The following is a 23,068-nucleotide window of genomic DNA, read 5'->3' on the forward strand; positions in this document are numbered from 1 at the left end:
GACCAGGGGTGTCTCAGTGGGGACCAGCTGGCCTGGTCAGGCAACAGCCTCCAGGTCCTCCCATCCCCACTGGCCTTCCTGGGGTGTAAACTATGGATGGGCATAAATAAAAACTGGAATATTTTCCAGAAAAGAGTGTGGGGGCAGGAGTAAGGTGGGGAGGTGCCTCCAGACCAGAGAAATCCATGGGGTATGTGTGTTCACACCTCTGCTTTGATAGCTTGCCTACTTCTGTCAGTCTCTTTTCTAGAGAAGGGGGTTGTGGGGTCAGGCAGAGAGGGGATTCCTTCCCCAGGAGGAAGTCCGGGCCACTGACCCAGCCCTCGGGGAGGGCAGGCCGTGGCAAGAAGGTAATTGAGGGCACAGAGATTCGGGTCCAGCTCAGCTTGTGAGCAGAGAGAAATGGCAAACCAGAGTTCAGACACCGTGGAAATCCTGTGGTTCCCTCAAGAACTGCCTACACACCCAGGCTCAGCCAGGTGAGCCAGAAAGGACCTAAGTTCTGGCAAAGGGACCTTCATACAAAGACTAAAAGCCATGGGAACCACATTCTTGATTCAAGAATAGCAGCAGGATATGGTGAAAAGCTCTCAGATGGAGAAGGGGTGAAGGCAGAGCTGGTTAAGACAGTTAAGCTGATGCTTCTTTCCATTTTGTTTCTAGGCTCAGTGATTTAGTGTCTCTTTATCCTCTCAGCCCAGATAAATATTCTCTTTTTACTTTCTTGTGTTTTCTTGTGTAAAAAAATTTGAACCTTGATGGGTATAGATGCTCTCATCTTGCCTCCCTTGGGGCGCCTGGGTGGCTCAGTCATTAAGCGTCTGCCTTCGGCTCAGGTCATGATCCCAGGGTCCTGGGATCGAGCCCCGCATCGGGCTCCCTGCTCAGCGGGAAGCCTGCTTCTCCCTCTCCCACTCCCCCTGCTTGTGTTCCCTCTCTGGCTGTGTCTGTCTCTGTCAAATAAATAAATAACATCTTTAAAAAAAAAAAATTTTGAACCTTGATGGGTATAGATGCTCTCATCTTGCCTCCCACCCACCACCAAGCAAATGCTGGGGGAGGAGCCAAGGATGATGCTTCTCTCGGCAGTTCCAGCTCTGCTTCTCCACTTGCAAGGATGGGGAGAGGGGGCCTGTGCCCCCAGGCTGAGGTCTGCCTGAGGGGCTCTGCCGCTGTAGCTCACCGGCTAACCGATGAGGGTGCGAGGGGGCTCCCCAGTGGGGTCAGAGGGGACAATCTGAGCCACCCCAAAGGAGTGGGTGCACAGGGAACTCTCAGGAAAAGCCCTGAGGCAGCCTTGTTGGAAGGCCTTCCTGGGAACACACCCTTCCAGCCACAAGAAAAAGAGCAACCAGACCCTGAGGAATGTAGCCCAAAGGGTCAGAGTAGCAAAATTGTGGGGACAACCTGGTGAGTGGGAAAGAAGTCTGGTGATGTGGGCCCTCCAGGGACTGTTGGACCTACAGACCCCACTGAAAGGACCGCGACTACCACACACACACACACACACACACACACACACACACATACACACACACACACTATCCATGTGAGCTGGCCTCTTAGTGCACCTGCTTCGTGTCCCCACTCCAAAATGTGGCCCATGGCCAATGGTTGCCCATGTTTGCTCTACTCAGGCTCTGCAGGCAGGTATCTGCAGCTTCTGTAGAATTCTTCTTCCTCCCCACGTCTGGACTCTGTGAAGGGAAATCAATTATAAGGCTTTTATCCTAGACACCTGCCTATGGCATGTTCCTCATACTCCTTGACCTTATGTCTGTGGGCCAGAATATGATGGGGGGACTCCCCCTTTCTTAAGGCCCCTCAAGGAGCGTGCTGTCTCAGTTTTTCCTGCTTCTCCCACTGAAATGGAGCCAGTATGGTGGAGACTACGATGGTGAGCTAATTTCTATCTGTTGCTTCACAACAACCTTGAGAAGCAGATATTATTATCATTCCCATTTTACAGATGAGAAAAGTAAGATTCAGAAGGATTAGGTAACTTGCCCCAAGTCATCTGGCTAGTAAGCAGGAGGCTGGGCTTGAACCCAAGTCTTTGTGGTATTATATCTGACTGCTTTCTCCCATCCCACTGCTCTTCCTCACTGCCTGGCAGGCCTGGTTAAAGAATTCAACAAGGTGATGCTTGAGAAGCATTGTTGAACTTGACACCTGGTCCATGGTAAGTGACCCTCTAAGAGCAAAATCAACACGCAATGGACCAGAGCAGAAATATGCACAGTTGCCTTAAAGCAAAGGCTCTCAACCTTGACTGCGCATTAAATCATTGGTGGAGCTTGTAAAACTCCACCTGCCCAGGCTGTACCTCAGACCAATCACATCAGAATCTCTGGGGGTGAGGCTCAAGATATTTGCAGCTTTTAAGTCTCCCCCTGGTGATTCTAACATGTATCCAAGGTTGTGAAAACCCTGGGACAGCAGTTCAGTTCCAAGCTGGCCAGAGGAGGCTTGATATATAAAGATCTACAAAGAATGTGTCTAAGATATAGAAGTAATGTGTTCATCAGAAGGCACAGAAAAGGGGCATTACAGAGTCTGTCCCAGCAGGACAATCTGACCATGTCTAGAACAGAGGACCCGGCCCAAGGCTGGGCATGTCTAGCTCTGGAGGCACACTAGACCTTGGATGGAGGCACGAGACCCTGTCAAACCTAGCTCATGACCAACTGCTGATTCTGATTCACAGCTTCTTGGGCCAGCTTCCCACCACACCTTGGTCATGGGAAGAAAATGGGCAAGTCAATTATATCTCTTGTGGAAATGAATTAATTGGTATCTTGATAAAAATTGCTTTGGCTTTGACAGTTACTGTAAATGAAGATTAGCCTGCAGGTGTTACTTTGATAAATTTAGATCTTCCCTGAAAGATGATCTCCCTTGGTGATCTGATGAATCTGGTTTCTGATTTATGTCCCTCCCCTGGACTGTGGTGAAGTCACCAAGAAACCATCATGGGGTGTCCTGGAGACATCAGCCAGACTCTCCTGTCACAACCCACCCAGCCTTGCCTGGATTTCACATCTAACTTCCAGAGCAGAAACTCACTGCAAGCAAATCCTCACCTTCCTTCCCTTCTCTTCCTACAGTTTTTCCTTGGCCAACTGATCCTTATAAATATTCAGAACTCCTTGGGGGCACCTGGGTGGCTCAGTTGGTTAAGCATCCGACTCTTGTTTTCAGCTCAGGTCATGATCTCAGGGTCATGAGATCGAGCCCCACATCAGGCTCCGCACTGGGTGAAATCTTAAGCCTGCTTAAGATTCTCCCTCTCCCTCTGCCCCTCCAGCACGGCTCGCACGCACCTGCTCTCTCTCTAAAAAAATAAAAGTGTAAATAAATCTTCAGAGCTCCTTACTAGAGAGTAGACATATGAGATCATTCACAAACTGGTTTCAGCAGCCCCTGCCATCCTGATGTCCCACACTCCAGATGCCCCAACCATGTGTCTTTCCCCAGTCCATTCCCAACCACTCACGTCTCTGCACTCTCCTCCTTCCTTCCTCTGGTTCCTTCCTCTTCCCCCTTCCTCCTCCTTCCTCCATTTACTCATCCTCAAATAGCACCCCCTGAGCAAACCTAGTTGCTTTGTTCTCCCTGTTCCCTTGGTACTTTGGACAGAACCCTACAAAAGAGGTTCATTCACTGATTCCTAGTTCATCATCTCCACGTATCCTCCCTTCACTCCCCATCTGAGAGACTGAGCTCTCAGGGGCAAAACCCATGTCCTGTTGGCTTCCCTGGCCTGGCGCCTAGCATGGTGTCATGTCCATTATTGGTGCTTAAATACATCTTTGTTGAAATCTGAAAAAACAGTAACTATTGTTATATTCAAGTAATTCTCAGTTTTGTAAAAAGCCGTTTCATATCCAGTTTTTCCTTTTTGACTACCTCAGAAAAGAAGATCTAAGAAAGCCCAAAGATTCCAAGTGAGAAATCACCCTGGTTGTACCGGTTAAGCCAGGACATGGGGCCAAAGGGCGACACTGACACGCTGAGCCTGAGCATTCCCTCTCCAGATGAGACCTGCACCGCTGGAACCATTACCCAGCAAAGGTCACAGGAAGGGGGGGAGATGGCACAGAAGGTTTCTGAGTAGGTGGACATTGGCAGATCTGTAAATCAGTTCCCCACGCCGGGCTTTTCCTGAAACAGGAAAGGCCCAGAGCCTGGGATAGACCCAAAGAAGCACGGGGTGGGAGGGTTAGAGGCAGAAGCTGAGCTGTGGACCCCCAAATGCTGTAGAATTTGGCATGCCTGTGGGAAATGGTGTTTGTGAGGCAACATCCTCAATGAGTTCACTCATTCCACAACATGGTATGGTGTTCATGGTGTGGCTTCTAGAACCAGATTGCTGACATTTGGATCTGGCAAATGTCACCGCTGGGCAACTTACTTAACTTCTCTGTAGCTCATTTTCCACACTTGTAAAATGGGGACAGTAATAAAATCTACCTTGGAATTTTTATGAGGATTCAATGAGTTAATCCGTGTAATTTTCCAAAACCAGTTCTTGACATATCGTAAATGCTCAATGAATACTAGCTAGTATTTAATAGTTTATTAACCAGCATCTGCTGCGTGTTTGTTACTGCATAACAAACCACCCTGAAATTTAATGACTTAAAACAACAAACTGTTTTATTTGTTCTTTATTCCATAGGTCAGCTATCTGGGCTGGGCTCAGATGGGAACTTCTGCTGGAGTCAGCCGGGATCACTCACCCAACCACAGATCTCTGGCAGATGCACTGGAGCTGGATGGTCTAATTTGGTGTCACTCACATGTCTGGTAGCTGGGGCTGGCTGTCAGTTCACATGTTACAGCAGTGAGTCTCAGCAGACCAGCCTTGACTTTTCCCCTTTGGGGCCCAGGATTCCAATTGCAGCCCCAAACGGATACGCCCTAGTGAGCGAAGGCTTTCCAAGCCTCTGCTTGCGTCACATTTGCTAATGTCCCACTGGCCAAGGCAGAAGATCAAGCCCAGATTCAAAGAATGGAGATGTAAACTTTACATGTTGATAAGAAGACAGGCAAAGTCACAATGCAAAAGAACAGGTGGCCATGATGAGAAGAACTGTCACAGCCATTTACACAGGCCACCATGCTGGTACTAGACATACACACAGAACCTGGTTCTGAAGGCTGGAAGGGAAGTTTTCATGGCCCTCAGGGCCCAGGGTAGTAGGGAAAGGGTTGAGACATAAGCAAAGTAACTGTAATGCAAGGTTTGAACATGAGAAGTGCCCCCAAGTTAGGAACAGTGAAGTGCTAGGGGAGTTCAGGTCAGTGTGATCCTTTATAGCTGAGGAAGGGTGAGCATTGGTGGGTTGGGAAGGCTTTATTAGCTTGCCTTTGAACATGGTTAGAATCTGGACACGTGGGGATGGGGAAAATTGTATTCCAGGTGGAGGGAAGAGCAAATTTAGGAAAACCAAGATGCATCTGGGAAATCCAAACCCATCTAGTATAAAACTAGAGTGAGGGGGTCCATGAAGGAGAGATTGGAAACATGAGACTAGAAAGATAACCTGGGGTCTGATTGTGAGTAAGCTTGAATTTGAACTTCACTCTGGAGGCAATGGGGAGCCACTGGATATTTTCCAGGTGACAAGTGAGAAGAGCTGTATTGTAAGAAGGCTCTTTTGCCAGTAGTATATTGGATGGCTTGGGCCAGCAGCGAGAAGGGGAGTAGGAGATAATTAGGTAAGGGAGTGACCAGCAGGTCTAAGCAGAGAGATTGACAAGGAGAAGCAAGAGTAGAAAATATATGGTCAGAACCCAATGAGGCGGCATCAAGGATGACTCAAAGTGCCAGGCTCAGTGCCTGGAGGATGGCAGAAGAAGAGAGGTGTATGCAAAGCAAGAAAGTCCGGAGGAGGAACAGGTCTGGAAGGGGAATGTGTGGGACATCCAAGTGGTGTCCAAGCAGAGTCCAACATCATGCTGTGGGAGGAGGAAGAGGAGAAAGGAAAGGAGAGCTTGCTGGAGCGCAAAGAGCGTGAACGCTTCAAGACAGCTGTCAGAAATGTCAGATGTGACCAAAAGATCAAGGAAGAAGAAGGATGAGAAAAGACCAACCAGCAGAGCTGACAGTGAAAAGGTCATGGTGAGTCCCCAGGAGAGCAGAGGCTGAGGTTGCACAGGGCTGAGGAGGGAGCAGCAGGCTTCCTGCCTTCTGGAATTCAAGGTTGGAGAGATCCCCTTGACTTCCGGGACTCCAGTGCCACCCTCCTTCCACTTCAGCCCTACTAAAGTGAAGGAAATCTTTAAAATCCTAAAAATAGAGCAAACACTGTCTTTCCTTTTCATCCTAGAGGAGGGAGGCACGCAAGACTCTCCCTGCCTTTCTCCCTCTGTCTCCTGCCTGTTGGCCGGAGATCGGGCACTGTCAGGACCCGTGTCCAGGGAGACAGGCGTTGGCGGGACAGACGGCTGTTTACTTCCTAGCAGAGCCCTGCCGTGTTTTCATAGCTCAGAATAGTTCCTTGGCCCTCTGCAGGCCTGGGGGGCGGGGAAGCCTCACTGTTTGTTTTCTGGACAATTCCAGGCCTCACCTCTTCCTCTTTCTCTGCATTGTGGTCCTCACTTGGGAATTCTCAGAGGGGATAAGGTGTGGGCTCAGAGGGTCCAAGACTACTGATTTCCTAATTATGTCCCCCCAAGCCGGGCTCCAGAAGAGGGAAGGGCTAATAACTGGCTGTACAGTATGGTGTTTGGGTTGGGATGAAAATGCTGCGGCCATTAAGGAAAGAGTTGATTAAAAGACTGCAGGGCGGAGCTGGGGGAGAAAGAGACAGGGGAGGAGAGAGGGGGAGGGGACAGCCCCCTCCTCCAATCTGGGTCTGGGCTGGCTGCCTGCTTTGGTGGGGGGAGCTCCCCTCCACTGGAGACCCGTGGGGGGCTTCCTGGCCCCCTGGCCCCCGGCAGCTCTGGGCTGCATGCTGGCCCCACCAGTGTCTGGAAGGTGCCCAGAGGTAGGAGGAGGAACTGGCTTCACTGAATACTCCTTTGAACTCTGAATTTTTTAAAAACTGTGTGACTATATTGCCTTTTTTTTTAAAGATTTTATTTATTTATATGAGAGAGAGAGAGAGAGCACGCATAAGCGGGGGAGGGGCAAAGGGAGAGGGAGAAGCAGGCTCTCCGCTGAGCAGGGAGCCCGATGTGGGGCTCGATCCCAGGACCCTGGGATCATGACCTGAGCCGAAGGCAGACGCTTAACGACTGAGCCACCCAGGCGTCCCGCCTTTTTTTTTTTTTTTTTTAGGTAATCTCTACACCCCAATGTAGGGCTCAAACCCACTCCCAAGATCAAGAGTTGCCCCCTCCCCCAATTGAGCCAGCCAGGCGCCCTGTGACTATAGGACTTTAGAAAGTATTTTAATGAAAAAGATATGAAAATATTTATCTTTTCCTTCGAGCAATCATGGATCATTGACTTCTGTTAGATCATTAAAAGCCAGGCACCACCTCCCTGGAGCTACCAAAGACTCAGGAAGGTTAACTCAGAACAGAGGGTGACAGTCGCCAAGTCTGATTTAACTGTTGACAAAAGTCAAACCCAGACAACTGTAGTGACTCAGCCAAGGTCACATAGCTCTTTAATATTCCCTTGTAATATTTTCTTTTCCTTTTAAATCCTAGTGATAGCGGTGGGGGAGGGGCGGTCTCCGGGGCTGCCCACTGGAGGCCTGAGAGTGTTTCCGAGAATCTTCTGAGGAAAACCAAAGACCCTCCTTCTGCCCCACAGCCACCGATACCCCACAGCCCCCACCTCACTCCACCTCCCACCTGGCTGAGCTCTGGCTGCTGTAGGACTTAGTTTCCCTTCCCTTCTTCTCTCCCCGGTCCTGATTCTTTCAAAGAATTTCGAAGAATCTGTGAGTTGAAGCAAGGAGCGAGGAGGGGGGGTGGCACCTGGGTGGCTCAGTCGGTTGAGCGGTTGAGCCTCTGCCTTTGGCTCAGGTCATGATCCCAGGGTCCTGGGATGGAGCCCCGCATCGGGCTCCCTGCTCAGCGGAGATCCTGCTTCTCCCTCTCTCTCTGCTGCTCCCCCTGCTTGTGCTCTCTCTCTGTCAAATAAATAAATAAAATCTTTAAAAAAAAATAAAAAATAAAAAAAAGAAGCAAGGAGGGCATGGCAGGTTGGGACTGGATCCTTAGCTTGAGTCACATTTCCCGTCTCACCTCAGACACCCCCTCTTTGCCTCTGGGGTACAGACCAAAACAAAGGGGAAAATGAGCTTTTTGCAAATAGTTCCGACCACTGTTTTGGAGACTTACTTCCCTTGCTTCTGCCTGTGCAGTGCACCATCGACAAAGTTTAACGCCTGGCAGGAAGGATCAAATCTGACAGCAAGAATGTGTCCTGAGGGCTCGGGTGATTTGGCCCTGCCACAGGGTTGATGAAGAGTGGGAGAACTGTCTACCGTCTGGTGGGGAGGGGGCTGGTTGACCATTGGTGGAAACAGGGTATTCTCTGGAGGGAACAACAGCGTCTTTGGGGAGGACGGTTAAGGAAGATGGCCGGGAGGCAAAGGACGGTCCGTCCATGCTTCCTGTAAAAGTTCTCCTGATCCACCTGATGCTGGTAGAAGGCAGACCCTGGGCTGGCAGGAGAAAGGGAGCGAGCGGGGAGTTCTTCACTGTTGACGATGAAGCAAATGCCCTCCAGGATTTTTCTGTGGACAAAATGTCCAGCCCATCCTGAGACATCAACCATGCTCCCTTCACCTGGTCAATAGATGCACAGTTCAAGGTCCTGAAGCTGAACTTTCTCACCACGCCAGAGATTAGTCAGCCATTTTCACTGGCTAACAATGATTAACCCACCTCTCCCTCCACCTGCTTTCCCCAACATGTTTTCGTAAAAAATGAACTGGGTCACTCGTTGAAAGGGTGACAGTCGTCAATCCAGCCAGTGTCTACTGTCTACCCCTAAACACCTTACCCCCACTGATCACTTCATAGGAAAACAAAACACACACACACCCCAAAATAAAGAAATTAAAAAAAATAAAACTGGATCTTGTACAGTTTGAGCTATCATCCTTCAGAGAAGTCTACTCTGCTCAAAGCCCTGGATTGAAGCTGGGTTTTGCATCCCTGCTTCCGTGTGCAGACAAGACCCCTCTAGTGATGACAGCTGAGCGAGGTAAAGGCAGCTCCTTCCTCAACAGAACGCAGAGCCCCAACCAGAATAGAGGACATGGCTGCAGGTGAAGTCAGAATTTCTTTTTTGGTAAGAAATACAATTTTTGGATGAGGTGTGTGGCAAATTCTGGCTCCTTTTCCTCTTCACTTTCCTGTCGGCAAATAAACTTGTTTGATTGAGTGAGTCAAACTTGTTCTTGGAGAAGGATGTGCCAGGACACTGGAATCAGCTGTGCTTACTTAATAACAGACCAGACTGTACTTTCTGGCCCCTTTCCTTCATGTTCTTCCCAAACCAAGATCCCCAGGCCTCTGAGTTTCTGTTTGTGGAGAAAGTGCCTGAGGAGTGCCCGGCTAGTGTACCTGTCAAAAAAAAAAGGGGGGGGGGGCCTCTATAATTTTCCATCTTCATTGCTTCCCAGACTCAGCTGGTCATTTCCCCAGAGGACGTTAGTAAGTCTTGAGTCATCTCCACTGAGAACAAAATAATAAGGAACTCATTTATATTTGTACAAATGGATTCAGCTTTAATTAAAGGGTCCTCCAGTTGACATGGCTGTTAAAGGCCTGGCCTCTCTGCCCCACCACATTGTCGAGGTCCCTGAGAACATGGGGATTTAACTTTGAATCCTCAGAGAGCCAGGCAAAGTGCTTTGCTCAGGAAACATTTGTTGAGTTAAACTGGAGAACTTCTTGAAGGGGAAGCTGACAGGATTTGGGGGAAATGATGGAACCCTGCCTCTGGGAGACAGGTCTCTAACTGAGTGGATCCTCAGCCAAATCTCTAGCAACGCACACGCTTTGTCCACGGTATTCACCTCAAATATCCACAAGTCCGTTGAGGATCTGAGAACTCTACAATTTCTCTCTTCAGTCAGCTTTCTAGCAGAGTCAGGTCCTTTGGGGCCTCATTCTTTTCTGCACATGATAAAAATTTGCTGGAGGCAGCAGGAAGGAGCTGGAGGGTGGAAAGGTAAAGACTAGTAAATGGTCTCATGATGTACACAATTGCTCTGACCAAGAGGGTCCCCCTCCCTGGAGGGCAGCCTGCCAGAAGGCTGCCCAGTATGCCCAGAATGGGTTATCAGCCCCATCATGACTCTTTATCAACACGAGCCTTCTCCCTGTGGTTCTTCCAGAAGATAGGACTCTCCACTGGCTTCTCATCTGCTGAGGCATATGATGGAACCCCACCCGAGTCAGACGCTCTGGCTCCTAGCAGCCCTGTGGAGACCCAGACAGTGGCCTTTGAATATTTTGTCAGAGGATCTGCCCTATTCACCCTCGACTCACCTCAGACCATAAAAACTCCAGTCCCCAGGGATCACCACAATAGTTCCTCAATACTTTTGAAGAGGGCTAATCTAGTAGAGGGAAGGGGCCATCTTTTCTGATGAGGCCTAATACCCGTGGCCTCGCAGTCCTGACAATGCAGAACACCCCCCCTCCACAACATTGCCAACCACGAGCCTCATCTGCACTCTCACCTCACCCCACAGCCGCCACCACCACCATTAGCTGCTCTCTAGGCTAGAGGTGGTGGGATGGGGTTGCTTGGACCAGCAGACAATGTGGCCAAGGGCAGCTGGAGTCCGCTTGAGCTGGGTGGGAGCCCGGGGGGGGGGGGGCAGGGATTCCAGATCATACCTCCTGGATGACATTGTAATCAATTCCAGCATGGAATGTTGTCAACCTTTACTACCCACTCATTAGCTCTGAGTTTCTTTTCCTTGTCCCCAGTCTACCCCTTACAAGGCAATATGCACTTACTGATGGGAAATCCAAGCAAGTTTTGAAAAGCTTTTTTCTAACTAGCTCTAATCTTTGAAAATGTCAGTTGGTCACCTGATTCAGCCCCCTGCTCCCTTCAGAGGTCTAGGTGACCCAGTGTGTGAGGTTTTGGTCTATGCACTGCTACAGAATGATTTCTGCTTGTGCAGGTAAGCAGGCAGCATTGTTTCTCATAACTTGGTATCTGTTACTTTTATTTACTCCTTGTCTATATCCAGGGCTATAATAAAATTGTATTGACTTCCTGGAGACTATATATATATATATATATATATAATCTCCAAGTACAAATGAAAGAAAGAAAATACAGAAACTCCTCAAGAAGATGCAAATTAAAACCATAATAAAATATCACCTCACATGGGCACCTGGCTGGCTCAGTAAGAGGAGTGTTGACTCTTGATCTCAGGGTCATGAGATCGAGCCCCACACTGGGTTTAGAAATTACTTAATATATAAATATTTTTAAAAATATATATCGGGCGCCTGGGTGGCTCAGTTGGTTAAGCGACTGCCTTCGGCTCAGGTCATGATCCTGGAGTCCCTGGATCGAGTGCCGCATCGGGCTCCCTGCTCAGCACGGAGTCTGCTTCTCCCTCTGACCCTCCCCCCTCTCATGTACTCTCTTTCTCTCTCATTCTCGCTCTCTCAAATAAATAAATAAATCTTAAAAAAAAAAAAAACTTGAAAATCTGAACTTCTATTCTAAAAAAAATATATATATATATATCACTATACACCTGTCAGAATGGTTAAAATCAAAACAAGAAATAACAAGTGTTGACAAGGATGTGATGAAGAAGAGACTCTAATGTACTGTTGGTGAGAATGTAAATTAGTACAGTCACTGTGGAAAAGAGTATGGAGTTTCCTCCGAAAATAAAAAATAGAAATACCAGGGGCGTCTGGGTGGCTCAGTCGGTTAAGCGTCTGCCTTTGGCTCAGGTCATGACCCTGGAGTCCCAAGGATCAAGCCCCACATTGGGCTCCCTGCTCAGCAGGGAGTCTGCTTCTCCCTCTCCCTCTGCCCCACCCCCCGCTCCCTCTCTCTCTCTCAAATAAATAAAATCTTTAAAAAAAGTAGAAATACCATATGACCCAGTAATTCCACTTCTGGGCATTTACCCAAAGAAAACAAAAACACTAGTTCAAAAAGATACATACATTCCTGTGTTTATTGCAGCATTATTTACAATAGCCAAGATAAGGAAGCAAATCAACTATCTATCCATAGATAAATTAATAAAGATATGGTGTATATATATAGATACGTATAGATACACACACACACATACACACAGGAATATTACTCATCCATAAAAAAGGATGAGTTTTTTTTTTTTGCCATTTGTGACAACACAGATGGACCTAGAGGGTACTATGCTAAGTGAAATAAGTCAGACTGAGAAAGACAAATATCATATGATTTCATTTATATGTGGAATCTAAAAAAACAAAACAAATGAATAAACAACAAAAAGCAGAATCAAACCTATAACTACAGAGAACAAACTAATGGTTGCCAGAGGGAAGAAGGGTGGGAGGATGGGCAAAATGGGAGAAGAGGAACGGGAGATACAGGCTTCCAGACCTCATGGCATGAATAAGTCACCTGGATGAAAGGTACAGCACAGGGAATACAGTGAGTGGTATTGTAATAATGTCGTACGGTGACAGATGGTGGCTACACTGTGGTGAGCACAGCATAATGTGTAGAGTTGTTGAATCACCAAGTTGTACACCTGAAACTCATGTAACATTGTGTTTCAGCTACATTCAAATGCATTAAAAAAGTACAGAAGCCCTTTCCAGAGTCCCCAGTCACCAATTTGCTGATGTTTTTTGGTTTTTGGTTGTTTTTTTTTTTTTTTAAGATTTTATTTATTTGTCAGATTGAAAGAGAGAAAGAGAACACATGAGCAGGGGGAGCGGCAGGTAGAGGGAGAAGCAGGCTCCCTGCTAAGCAAGGAGCCCAACGCTGGACTCGATCCCAGGACCCCGGGATCATGACCTGAGCCGAAGGCAGACACCCAACCAACTGAGCCACCCAGGCGTCCCAATTTGCTGGTGTTTTTGTTGAAAACCACATATTATCACATTGTTTTTGCATGAACACACGTTCATTCTACTGCTTCAACTTGTGTGTTAAAACCCCAGAGGTCCCAACTTGAAGGACATTAAGTGAATTAATCAGTGCATTCAAAGATGATTATTTTCTGGCCCTAAGAGATACAGAGCCAACGCTGGGAAGAGGGTTTGAGCTCCCAGACCAGAGGCACTTCAGAGACCCTCTGCAGTTAAGAAAGGCCCAGCAAGGTGATGGTTCCCAGGATGAGAGAACTTACCGCATTTTAAAAGGAATATTCTTAAAACGTGATAGCTAGAGCACCAAGACTTTTATTTGCCTGCAAATAAGTGCACTTGCAGATAGGAAATCAGGATCTTTGCAAGAACCATGGCAGACGTAGACTCTGTCCTGTGTCTCTGGCCTGGTTTGGGAGCCAGGAGGGCAGCCCTTGTGCTACCAAGCAGCCTGCCAAAGTTAATAATTGGCCCAGCCGAGTACATGGCAGATCAGGCTGTTTTTGTGTGCCTGTTTTTCTATTTTACGTAAATCACCCCGAACATGTTTGCATCAACCTACTGGTGATGCACCTTTGATCAATAGATTTTAGACAAAAGTGGTTTTTGAGTCCAAAGATCAGGGCTGGGTTGACCTGCAGACTGGATCCAGGGTGTATAAAAACAGGGGCAAGGCGCAGGCTGATAGCAGAGCAATCACCACCAAGTCTGTAAACGCTGCAAGGGCTTAACGGAAGGCTGCCTGAGGAGCCAGGGAGGAAGGATGGAGCAAGGAATGAATGCTCTTCATGACTTTGGGATCCAGTCAACGCACTACCTCCAGGTGAATTACCAGGACTCCCAGGATTGGTTCATCTTGGTGTCCGTGATCGCAGACCTCAGGAATGCCTTCTACGTCCTCTTCCCCATCTGGTTCCATCTCCGTGAAGCTGTGGGCATCAAGCTCCTCTGGGTAGCTGTGATTGGAGACTGGCTCAACCTCGTCTTTAAGTGGTGAGTAAGAGCCAGACAGAGAGGAGCTCGGCAAGGGAAGAAGCCGGCATTCTCTCTGGAAATGTCTGTGCATCGGAAGTTGCCTTCTCTGTGCTATTCGGGAAGCCACAGGTTACTCCCCTCCGACTTTGGATCGTCTACCTAAAGAAGGAAGACAGAGAAAACCCCATCAATAAGTTGAAGATACAGGCAAGGCTATTTCATGTGGATGGAAGGCCAGCTGGACTTAGTGAAAAGTCTGAAGTATAGGTTATAAGCAAAGAAGCCGAGTTTTATTACTTTGAAGCAGAATAGGTAACATGAAGATAGATGTATGAAAGATGATGTCTGAAAACAGGAAACAGGTTGATAACTTAAAAACCCATTGCATGGAAAAATGAGAAGTAACCCAGAGAACTGGGCTCCAACCCTTGTTCGGCACCTACCGGCTGTATGTCCTGGGCAAGTCCAAGCAACTCTCTGAGTTTCTGTTTTATAATCTGTAAACTTAAGTTATCTCTGGGACCTTAATAATAATTCTAGTTAACATTTATTGAACATTTAGTAGGTACTAGGCCATGTGCCACGTGCTTTGCTGTGGGGTAGTTACTATAATTAATATAACAGACGAAGAGACCGAGGCATTGAGATAAACGACCACAACTAGACCAACGTGGCAGTCAATGGCAGAGGCATCATTTAAGCCCAGGCAGGCTGATTTCAGAGGCAAGGTTCTTAAAAATTATGTTATATTCAATGCTGATGAACCAACTCTCTCAGGGGGCAGGAGGAAGCCCTAATGTTAGCATTTGTCAATTTCTCCTGTGTTTATATTCCCATTGGGGCCACTTTCAATCTACTGGTGGGTCAAGCTTGCCAAAATCCTAAATATTTTACAATTATTAGCCAGTACCTGTTGACTCTAGCACATTACCGGCTTGGCCTCTGTTTCCTCATCTACAAAATAAAGAGCTTGGGCCAGCTAAGACCTTTACCGTCCCTAAACTATCTATGTCTACTGTCAAGTGATTCTGAAGACCCTTCTAGCTCTAATATTCTTTGGCCATAAACAATAAACCATCTCTTAGTGTCCAAAAAAAAAAAATTGTCATGGGGTCGAGAGGCCCAAGGCATATCGATATGGTTCTGAAATCTCTGTTGAATAATCTAAATGTTGTCTGTAATGTCCCCTATTCAACAGCATGACCTTAAAAAGTAAACAGATAAAGGGTTATTTTAAACATCTGATCTCAGTTGAAGAATCATGCATTTTCTCTGAGTTGGCAAAGGTCAGAGTTAGTGGCTGTCTCTGATTTTGGTGAAAAATCACTATTCCATCCCTCGAGGGGCTGACCGTTGACATCTGTTTCCACAACGAAAAACATATCTAGTACTTTTAAGGGGGAAGTGGTTTGTCTGAGCTATACCCTCTTCCAAGGTAGAAAGGATACAAAGCAATCACCTGAAGCTATCTATGTCCTTACAGAGAGTAATTCTTAGGGCAAGGAGGCCACATCTCCTGAGGGTGCTTGTCCCTGGGGCTAGGGCACATTCTCTGATGTCAGAGGAAACCCAAGACTCCCTGAGATCTGAGGAAAGAGCATAGGGTCCTGGCAGGATTTGCAAGTCCAAGTTGCAAACTATAGTTCTGTATGTGTCCTGGAAGGACAAATTCTTCCTGGGATTTAAAAAAAGTCACATAGCTTCCGTTAATAGGGATTTTTTAGGCTCTTGAGTTTATTTCTGTTTGAATAAATAATACATTCAAATAGTTCAAAATTCCAAAGTTATATAAAGGATGTACCAGAAAAAGTCTCCCTCCCCTACCGCTTTCCAGCCACCCCGGTCCCCTTCTTGGAGGCAGCCAAAGCTAATAGTTTTCTGTTTAGGATCACATGAATCTTCTCCTCACACTACTCTCTTTTCTCAAAGGTGTGGGCTTCAGGCAAAAGGGTTCTTGCAGTAACTCCAGACGCTTGTTCTGCTTTTTTACAGGATTCTATTTGGACAGCGCCCATACTGGTGGGTCATGGACACTGATTACTACAGCAACACCTCCGTGCCACTGATTAAGCAGTTTCCAGTCACCTGTGAGACTGGACCAGGTGAGAGTCCCAGCCCCGGTAGAGACAGAAGCTGGGTGGACCTTGCTCACTGTGGCCACCTGTCAGCCGTCACTGCAGACGAAGCTGTCTTTGAGGGGACATGAGGAGGACTGCTCCTTCAAGCTTTAGGCATAGTCTTCAATAGGGTACAACTCCAGTTTAATTTAATTCAAGGAGGCCTTCCTGAAGAACACATTACTGCTACTTTAGAAATCTGCCTAATACTTCCAGAACCTACATTGCTAGTCCAGAGAGGCAAAGGTACTCTTATGGGCAAAAGGCTCATGAGAGTAACTGCATTATAGCCCTTTGTCCAGGGAGGGAGAGCAAGAGAAGCTAAGCCCCTGGCTGTCCTTCCCCAAGGCTTGGCCAAGTAGATGTATCTTCCTGAGCTGACTGTCCAATCCCATGCCATGCTTGTGCTTTACTAGATACAACCAGACAGTTCTTGTGTAATCAAATGATAGATTAGATTTCCTTTTTCGGTAGGCAATAGAATATCCAACCTCTTCACTCACCCTTAAGTCTCGGTGCCAGCATCCCTTCCTCAGGGACCCTATCCCTGACTCTCAAACTAGGGCATGGCCCTTAGTTATTTGTTCTCACAAACCCTTTGTTCACTTCAGAGCATATTCATTCATTCAGATGTTATTTATTGAGCACCTATGTTGTGCCAGACACTGCTCTAGGTACTTGGAGTACCTTAGTGAATAAAACAAATATTGCTGCCCTTGTGCAGCTGAAATTTGAATGATGTGTGTGTGTGTGCGTGTGCATGCACAATATACAAAATCATAATACATGAGTAAAAGATATAAGATATTAGAAGATGATAATGAAGAGGAGGAAGAGGAAGAAGAATGGGAGGAGGAGGAGAGGAGGAGGAAGGAGCAAAGAAGGAGGAGGAGGATGACGAGGAAAGGAGAGGCAAGGTTTTATCTATGGGACTCCCTGGGAAGCAGACTCAGATGTAGATTAGCATGCAGGAGTCCATGTTCCCATGTGTTGCATGCAGGAGCAACACATGTGGAAGGAAGGAACAGAAACTACCTGGGCAGGAGAAGTCTAATTTGGAATCAGTCTCAGCCAACCCCACAGGGAGCTCTGAGGCTGAGGATGGCCCTTCAGAGTTGCCCAGATTTGTGTCAAGAGGATCAGGCCCTTATATCCCAATTTAGAGCAGTGATTGGGAGGAGGCTGCCCCTGGGGAAAGGTAACCCTGATCAAAATGGCTCTCTTCAGCTCAGGGCAATGCTGGAAGAAGGTTGAGAGCTGAGGGCCATCCATGACCACATTCTCAACTGGGAAGATAAGTCCTTCAGTCTGGAAGGGAATCTGGGTGGTGCATCTCAAGACCTTCTATCTCTCAGGGTAGAATGATCAGGAAGTATGGGTTGAAGTATTAAGTAGGGTGGTCAGGGTAGGACTCCCTGAGGAGAGATTTGAGCAGAAACTTGAAGGAGGCAAGGAAATTAGCAAGTAAATTTCTGGTAGAAGAGTTCTCTGGCCAGAAAGACCAATAGCACAAAGACCCTGAGGTAGGAGTATGTTTAAAGGAGAGCAACGAGGCCAAGATGACTGGAACAGAGTGAGCAACAAGGGAGTAGAGGGAGGTGATGGAGGGCAGATTGATTTGCAGTTATACACCCAGTATGCTGATTCTTTGTGTAGCCTCTAGACTGTATATAACTACAAGAGCTGGGGCCTTCTCTGGTTTTGCTTACCATTACTCCCAGAGCCTAGTACCGTGCGGTGCATGTGGTAGGAGCCCAATAGATATTTGGGTTTTTTTTTTAAGATTTTGTTTATTTGTCAGAGAGAGAGAGTACAAGCGGGGGAACAACAGGCAGAGGGAGAAGCAGGCTCCCCGCTGAGTAAGGAGCCCAAAGCGAGACTAGATCCCAGGACCCTGGGATCATGACCTGAGCCGAAGGCAGACGCTTAATGACTGAGTCACCCAGGCGCCCATAGATATTTGTTTAATAAATGTCTAAATGGATAAATGGATGGATGGCAGGATGGGTGGATGGATGGATGAAAGGATGGAAAGATGGGTGGTGGATGGACAGACAGTTGGATGGATAGATGGATGGAAAGCTGGATGGGTAGATGGATGGATGGATAAAGGACACCCCATTACAATGTCCCAGATGGAGACTTTTCACCTTTAGTTCATCCATTCGTCTGTTCCCTACCCTTTAGGGAGTCCCTCTGGCCATGCCATGGGTACAGCGGGTGTATACTACGTGATGGTCACATCCACCCTCGCTATCTTTCGGGGAAAGAGAAAGCCAACCTACAGATTTCGGTAAGAACTCGGCACTGGGGTGCGGGCGGTGGAGGGCAGGAGGTGACTGTCTCTGTAACAGACACACCACTTGCTCTCCCTCACATTCCCCACAGCTGGCCCACCCCACCTTGGGTTGGTACTGAGCAGAGTTGTGGCATTTCTGCTGAGGGCAAACGTGAAGGGCACAAGATGTCAGGGACCTACAAGAGCAACCCCTAACTTTACAGATAAGGAAACAAGGCCTAACAGGGTAAAGGGACTGCTCAAGATCAGACAGTGTAGTTCTGGCAGGGTTTAAATAAAAACCCATTTCTGTGCCAACCAAAGAGTTGCCTGGTCCAAGTTGAAAAACAAAGAAACGGGGGCGCCTGGGTGGCTCAGTCGTTAAGCGTCTGCCTTCAGCTCAGGTCATGATCTCAGGGTCCTGGGATCGAGCCCCGCATCGGGCTCCCTGCTCCGCAGGAGGCCTGCTTCTCCCTCTCCCACTCCCCCTGCTTGTGTTCCCTCTCTCGCTGTGTCTCTCTCTGTCAAATAAATAAATAAAATCTTTAAAAAAAAAAAAAAAGAAAAGAAAAACAAAGAAACGTAAGACATTCCTACTACAGAGAATTCTGAGCATGCGGCCACTGGGCAAATGCTGCATTATCACACATATAAAATGCGGGAACTTAACGTTCACGTGTGGAAGGGTTAAGTACATGACACAGGCATCATCTCTGAGCTGTGGGGTACAGGCTTCAATTTACAAAAATTCCACTGACTGCACCTAAGTTGGCCAGGCGCCGGCGTTCTTGCCAGGCTGTTCTCCTTGCTAAAGTGTGCATATCTGGGTTCTGTTATGATTGCTTCTTCTGTTGCAGGTGCTTGAACGTCATTTTGTGGTTGGGATTCTGGGCCGTGCAGCTAAACGTCTGTCTGTCCCGAATCTACCTTGCTGCTCATTTTCCCCATCAGGTCATTGCCGGAGTCCTGTCAGGTATCAGCTGCTCTGGCTCGCTCCCTTCCTGCCCCTCCTATGCCGTGTCTCCCTAACTGGGACACCATCCCAGCCAGCCAGTCATATTCTGTGTGTTCTTACTGAGTTCTTACTATCAATGCTGTTAGCACTTCAGTGGGCTACGAGTTAAGGGTGGGTGAAACCGTTCATTTCTATAGGAGGGCCCAGATCTACACAATTAAATACAATTCAGAAAAGTTGCAGTACTTCAAGTTAACTTACCAATTGAATTAGCTTGAAATTTCCTTACTTTTCATATTCTTTATTTTTTACTGGTCTTCAATTGGAAATGGCCCCTCATTAGTTGTTGTTGTTTTTAATATTTTATTTATTTATTTATTTATTTATTTATTTATTTATTTATTTATAGAGAGAGTTGGGGAGGGGCAGAGGGAGAGGGAGAAAGAACCTCAAACAGACTCCACGCTGAGCGTGAAGCCAGACGTGGGGCTCAATCCCAGGACCCTGAGATCATGACCTGAGCTGAAATCGAGTCGGATGCTTAACTGACTGAGCCACCCAGGAGCCCTGGCCCTTAGTTTAGTTTTAAGGGAATCTACCAAATTTAACAAATTAACAGTGTCCTAGAAAAGCTCTTTATTTGGGTAATTTTCAGACCCACAGTTGGTCTTTCTTATAGGTTCAGAGTTTTGGATACAGTTGATACTTGAACAATGCAAGGGTTAGGAGCAGCATTGATGCCCCGCCCCGCTCCGTGCACTCGAAAATCCACATATAACTTTGACTCTCCCAAAACTTAATTACTAATAGCCTACTGGAAACCTTACCGATAACATAAACAGTCAATTAACACATATTTTGCATGTTATATGTATTATAGCCTGCATTCTTACAATAAAGCAAGCGAGAGAAAAGAAAATGTTCTTCAGAAAATCAGCAGGATCAGGGGCACCTGGGTGGCTCAGTGGGTTAAGAGTCTGCCTTCGGCTCAGTCATGATCTCGGAGTCCTGGGATCAAGCCCCATGTGGGGCTCCCTACTCAACGGGGAGTCTGCTTCTCCCTTTGCCCCTCCCTCCTGCTCATGCTACCTCACACACTCTCTCTCTTTCAAATAAATAAATAAAATCTTTAAAAAAAAAAAAAATCAGCAGGAAGAGAAAATACATTTACAGGGCTCTGCTATATTTATCAAAAAAAATGTGCATATAAGTGGACCTACCTAGTTCAAACCCATGTTGTTCAAGGGTCAACTATACTTGTGTTTTCTTAGATCCCATTTATAAGGGGCAGAAAAGACTTAGGTTAAGTGTAAGAAAGACTTTCTTTACATTATGGGAGGTACTGGAATATAAGACCTTAGGGAAATTGTAGAAGACAGGTTGGAGCAGAACACAGTAGCATTACAAGAAGAGCATTGAGTACAGGGGAGATAATGGTTTCATGACAACCACAAAAGTAACGCAGCGTTTAGTACTGGGTGCCATGTTTGAGGAAGAACCCAGAAGCCATGTTACATGAAAGACCTGAGAAGGTATAGGTTAGAGATAAGAGTAACTGTCTTCAAATGTGCTCTATAAAGAGGTTCTAGATTTACAACTCAACTCCTACAGAAATAACTGAGACCAATAGATGGCATTGGAGGGGGGGGTCACATTTCAGATTAGCACAAGGAAGAATTTTTGATAATCAAAGCCATTCAAAGATGAAATGGGCTGCCCAAGTGGGAGTGAGCTCTCTACCCCTGCGGGTATTCAAGTAGAAAAATGAGGACCCCCGACAGGAAACATGCGTGTGGTGGGAGAATGTATGTGATAGGACTCTTCCATCTGAAAGAGTCTATGGCTGAGGACAGACTGGAGTCACACATGGGAATAAACCAGGTGATGCTCTAATCTAGCATCTGGGATCTATTACCACAAATGGCAGGATGGATGATATGTCACTGATTGCTCCAAACCCCGCCCCATAGCTGAAGGTCCAGAGTCTTCCCTATTTCTCACAGTCATTCTTTCTTCCACACAGGCATTGCTGTTGCTGAAACTTTCCGTCACATCCAGAGCATCTACAATGCCAGCCTCAAGAAGTATTTTCTCATTACCTTCTTCTTGTTTGGTTTTGCCATTGGATTTTACCTGCTGCTCAAGGGACTGGGTGTAGACCTCCTGTGGACACTAGAAAAAGCCAAGAGATGGTGTGAGCGGCCGGAATGGGTCCACATTGACACCACGCCCTTTGCCAGCCTCCTCAAGAACTTGGGGACCCTCTTTGGCCTGGGCTTGGCTCTCAACTCCAGCATGTATAGGGAGAGTTGCAAGGGCAAGCTCAACAAGTGGTTCCCATTCCGCCTCAGCTGCATTGTGGTCTCTCTCATCCTCCTGCACCTCTTTGACTCTTTGAAACCCCCATCCCAAGTTGAGCTGATCTTCTATGTCCTGTCCTTCTGCAAGAGCGCAGCCGTGCCCCTGGCATCTGTCGGCCTCATCCCCTACTGCCTTGCCCGGGTCCTGGGCCAGCAGGATAAGAAGTCTTTGTAAGGGATGTGGAGCCTTCAGTATTCAAAGTCAATGACCGTGCCAACCATTGAGGGTGGCTAGGGTCTTCTGCTAGCCCATTTTGAGGCCAGAGGTGCTAGAGTCAGCTCAGCTGACCCCTTCCTCCTTTGCAATTCTAATTGTATTGGGTGGGGTTTTTTTTTTTGAAAAACTAATAAGGCTAGTTGAGAAAGCCTTATCTGTTAGAAGTTGGGTCCTTCTGGATTTTTCCCTAAAGACTTACTTGTTCTTCTTTGAGATATACAAAAACAAGACTTCCAGGTAGGGCCAGCTCATAATCCCAGGCTGGGGATCTCAACTGAGAATTTTCTACCTGTCCCCATCCTTACACAGAAAAGGGAAAGGAGCAGTGGATTTGATAGAGAAAGAAGAGTGATGGATTAAGGAAGACTTTTTCATATCCTGCACATCATGCAAATTATGTTACACCATATCTAAATGGCTTTGATTATATTTGAATCTTTAGGTAAGGGACTCTCAATAGTGAGGGACCAACTTAAAGTATAATTAATAGGTAGTTAGTGGGGTAATTCTGCTTCTTATATTTTTCTATTATATATCCATGGTCTTTGCATTTACTAGGATTTCCTAATGGCCGCAGTGACCTAGATTTGTACTGGGTCAGAGCATGCAGATATAGTCAACTTCTCCTCTATCACACTAGATCTTCCTCCTTGTTAGCCCAGCTCGGCCTTCCCTAGAATTTTCCACTGGCTCCACATCCTGCCAGATACAGAGATGCCTAAATGCAGCTCTGGGGGTAGTGCTTTTGTATGGTTTAGTTAAACTCTGAAATCTCGGGCAAAAAGTCAAGGAGACGGCAAGGATTCCTCTCTCCAGAAGGTCACTCCAATGTTACTTTTGATTCCTAGAGGGTAAATATGACTCCTTTCTCTATCCCAAGCCAACCAAGAGCACATGCTTGGAGGAAAAGCCAGCTCTCCCTTGCCTGTTCTTAAGTCTCAGCTGATTTGCAGAATATGTCTTAAAAAAAAAATGCTTAAGCCTATTTATTTGAGAGTCCTTGTTTTTGCTACTAATTATATAGTTCACCATATATTACCATTCATACCAGCCATCCTGGTCATAACATCTTTGAAAAGAAAAATATATATTGCAGTATTTTATTAAAACAACATTTTA

General features: G+C 46.8%; 1 protein-coding gene across 2 annotated transcripts; it reads left to right on the top strand.

Annotated features, from left to right (window-relative positions):
* The first annotated feature begins 13,810 nt into the window (after window positions 1-13,810).
* Window positions 13,811-22,845, top strand: G6PC1 (glucose-6-phosphatase catalytic subunit 1). 2 transcript variants are annotated; one of them, XM_036095528.2, is made up of 5 exons: window positions 13,811-14,040; window positions 16,015-16,124; window positions 18,327-18,432; window positions 19,275-19,390; window positions 21,396-22,845. In XM_036095528.2, exons 1-5 carry the CDS (start codon window positions 13,811-13,813, stop codon window positions 21,905-21,907), a joined length of 1,074 nt encoding a protein of 357 aa, XP_035951421.1. In that variant the 3' UTR covers window positions 21,908-22,845. The 2 variants fall into 2 exon arrangements, with proteins under 2 accessions (XP_035951421.1, XP_035951422.1); XM_036095529.2 differs by lacking the exon at window positions 13,811-14,040 and adding an exon at window positions 14,219-14,481.
* Window positions 22,846-23,068: the final 223 nt, after the last annotated feature.

The sequence above is a fragment of the Halichoerus grypus genome, chromosome 2 (assembly GCF_964656455.1).
Source record: "Halichoerus grypus chromosome 2, mHalGry1.hap1.1, whole genome shotgun sequence".
Lineage (NCBI taxonomy): Eukaryota > Metazoa > Chordata > Mammalia > Carnivora > Phocidae > Halichoerus > Halichoerus grypus.

Coding starts and splice junctions, on each gene's coding strand:
- G6PC1 (XM_036095528.2), top strand. CDS start 13,811: ATGGAGCAAGGAATGAATGCTCTTCATGACTTTGGGATCCAGTCAACG. Junction 18,433..19,274: donor AAGCCAACCTACAGATTTCG/GTAAGAACTCGG, acceptor CTTCTGTTGCAG/GTGCTTGAACGTCATTTTGT. Junction 19,391..21,395: donor CATTGCCGGAGTCCTGTCAG/GTATCAGCTGCT, acceptor TCTTCCACACAG/GCATTGCTGTTGCTGAAACT.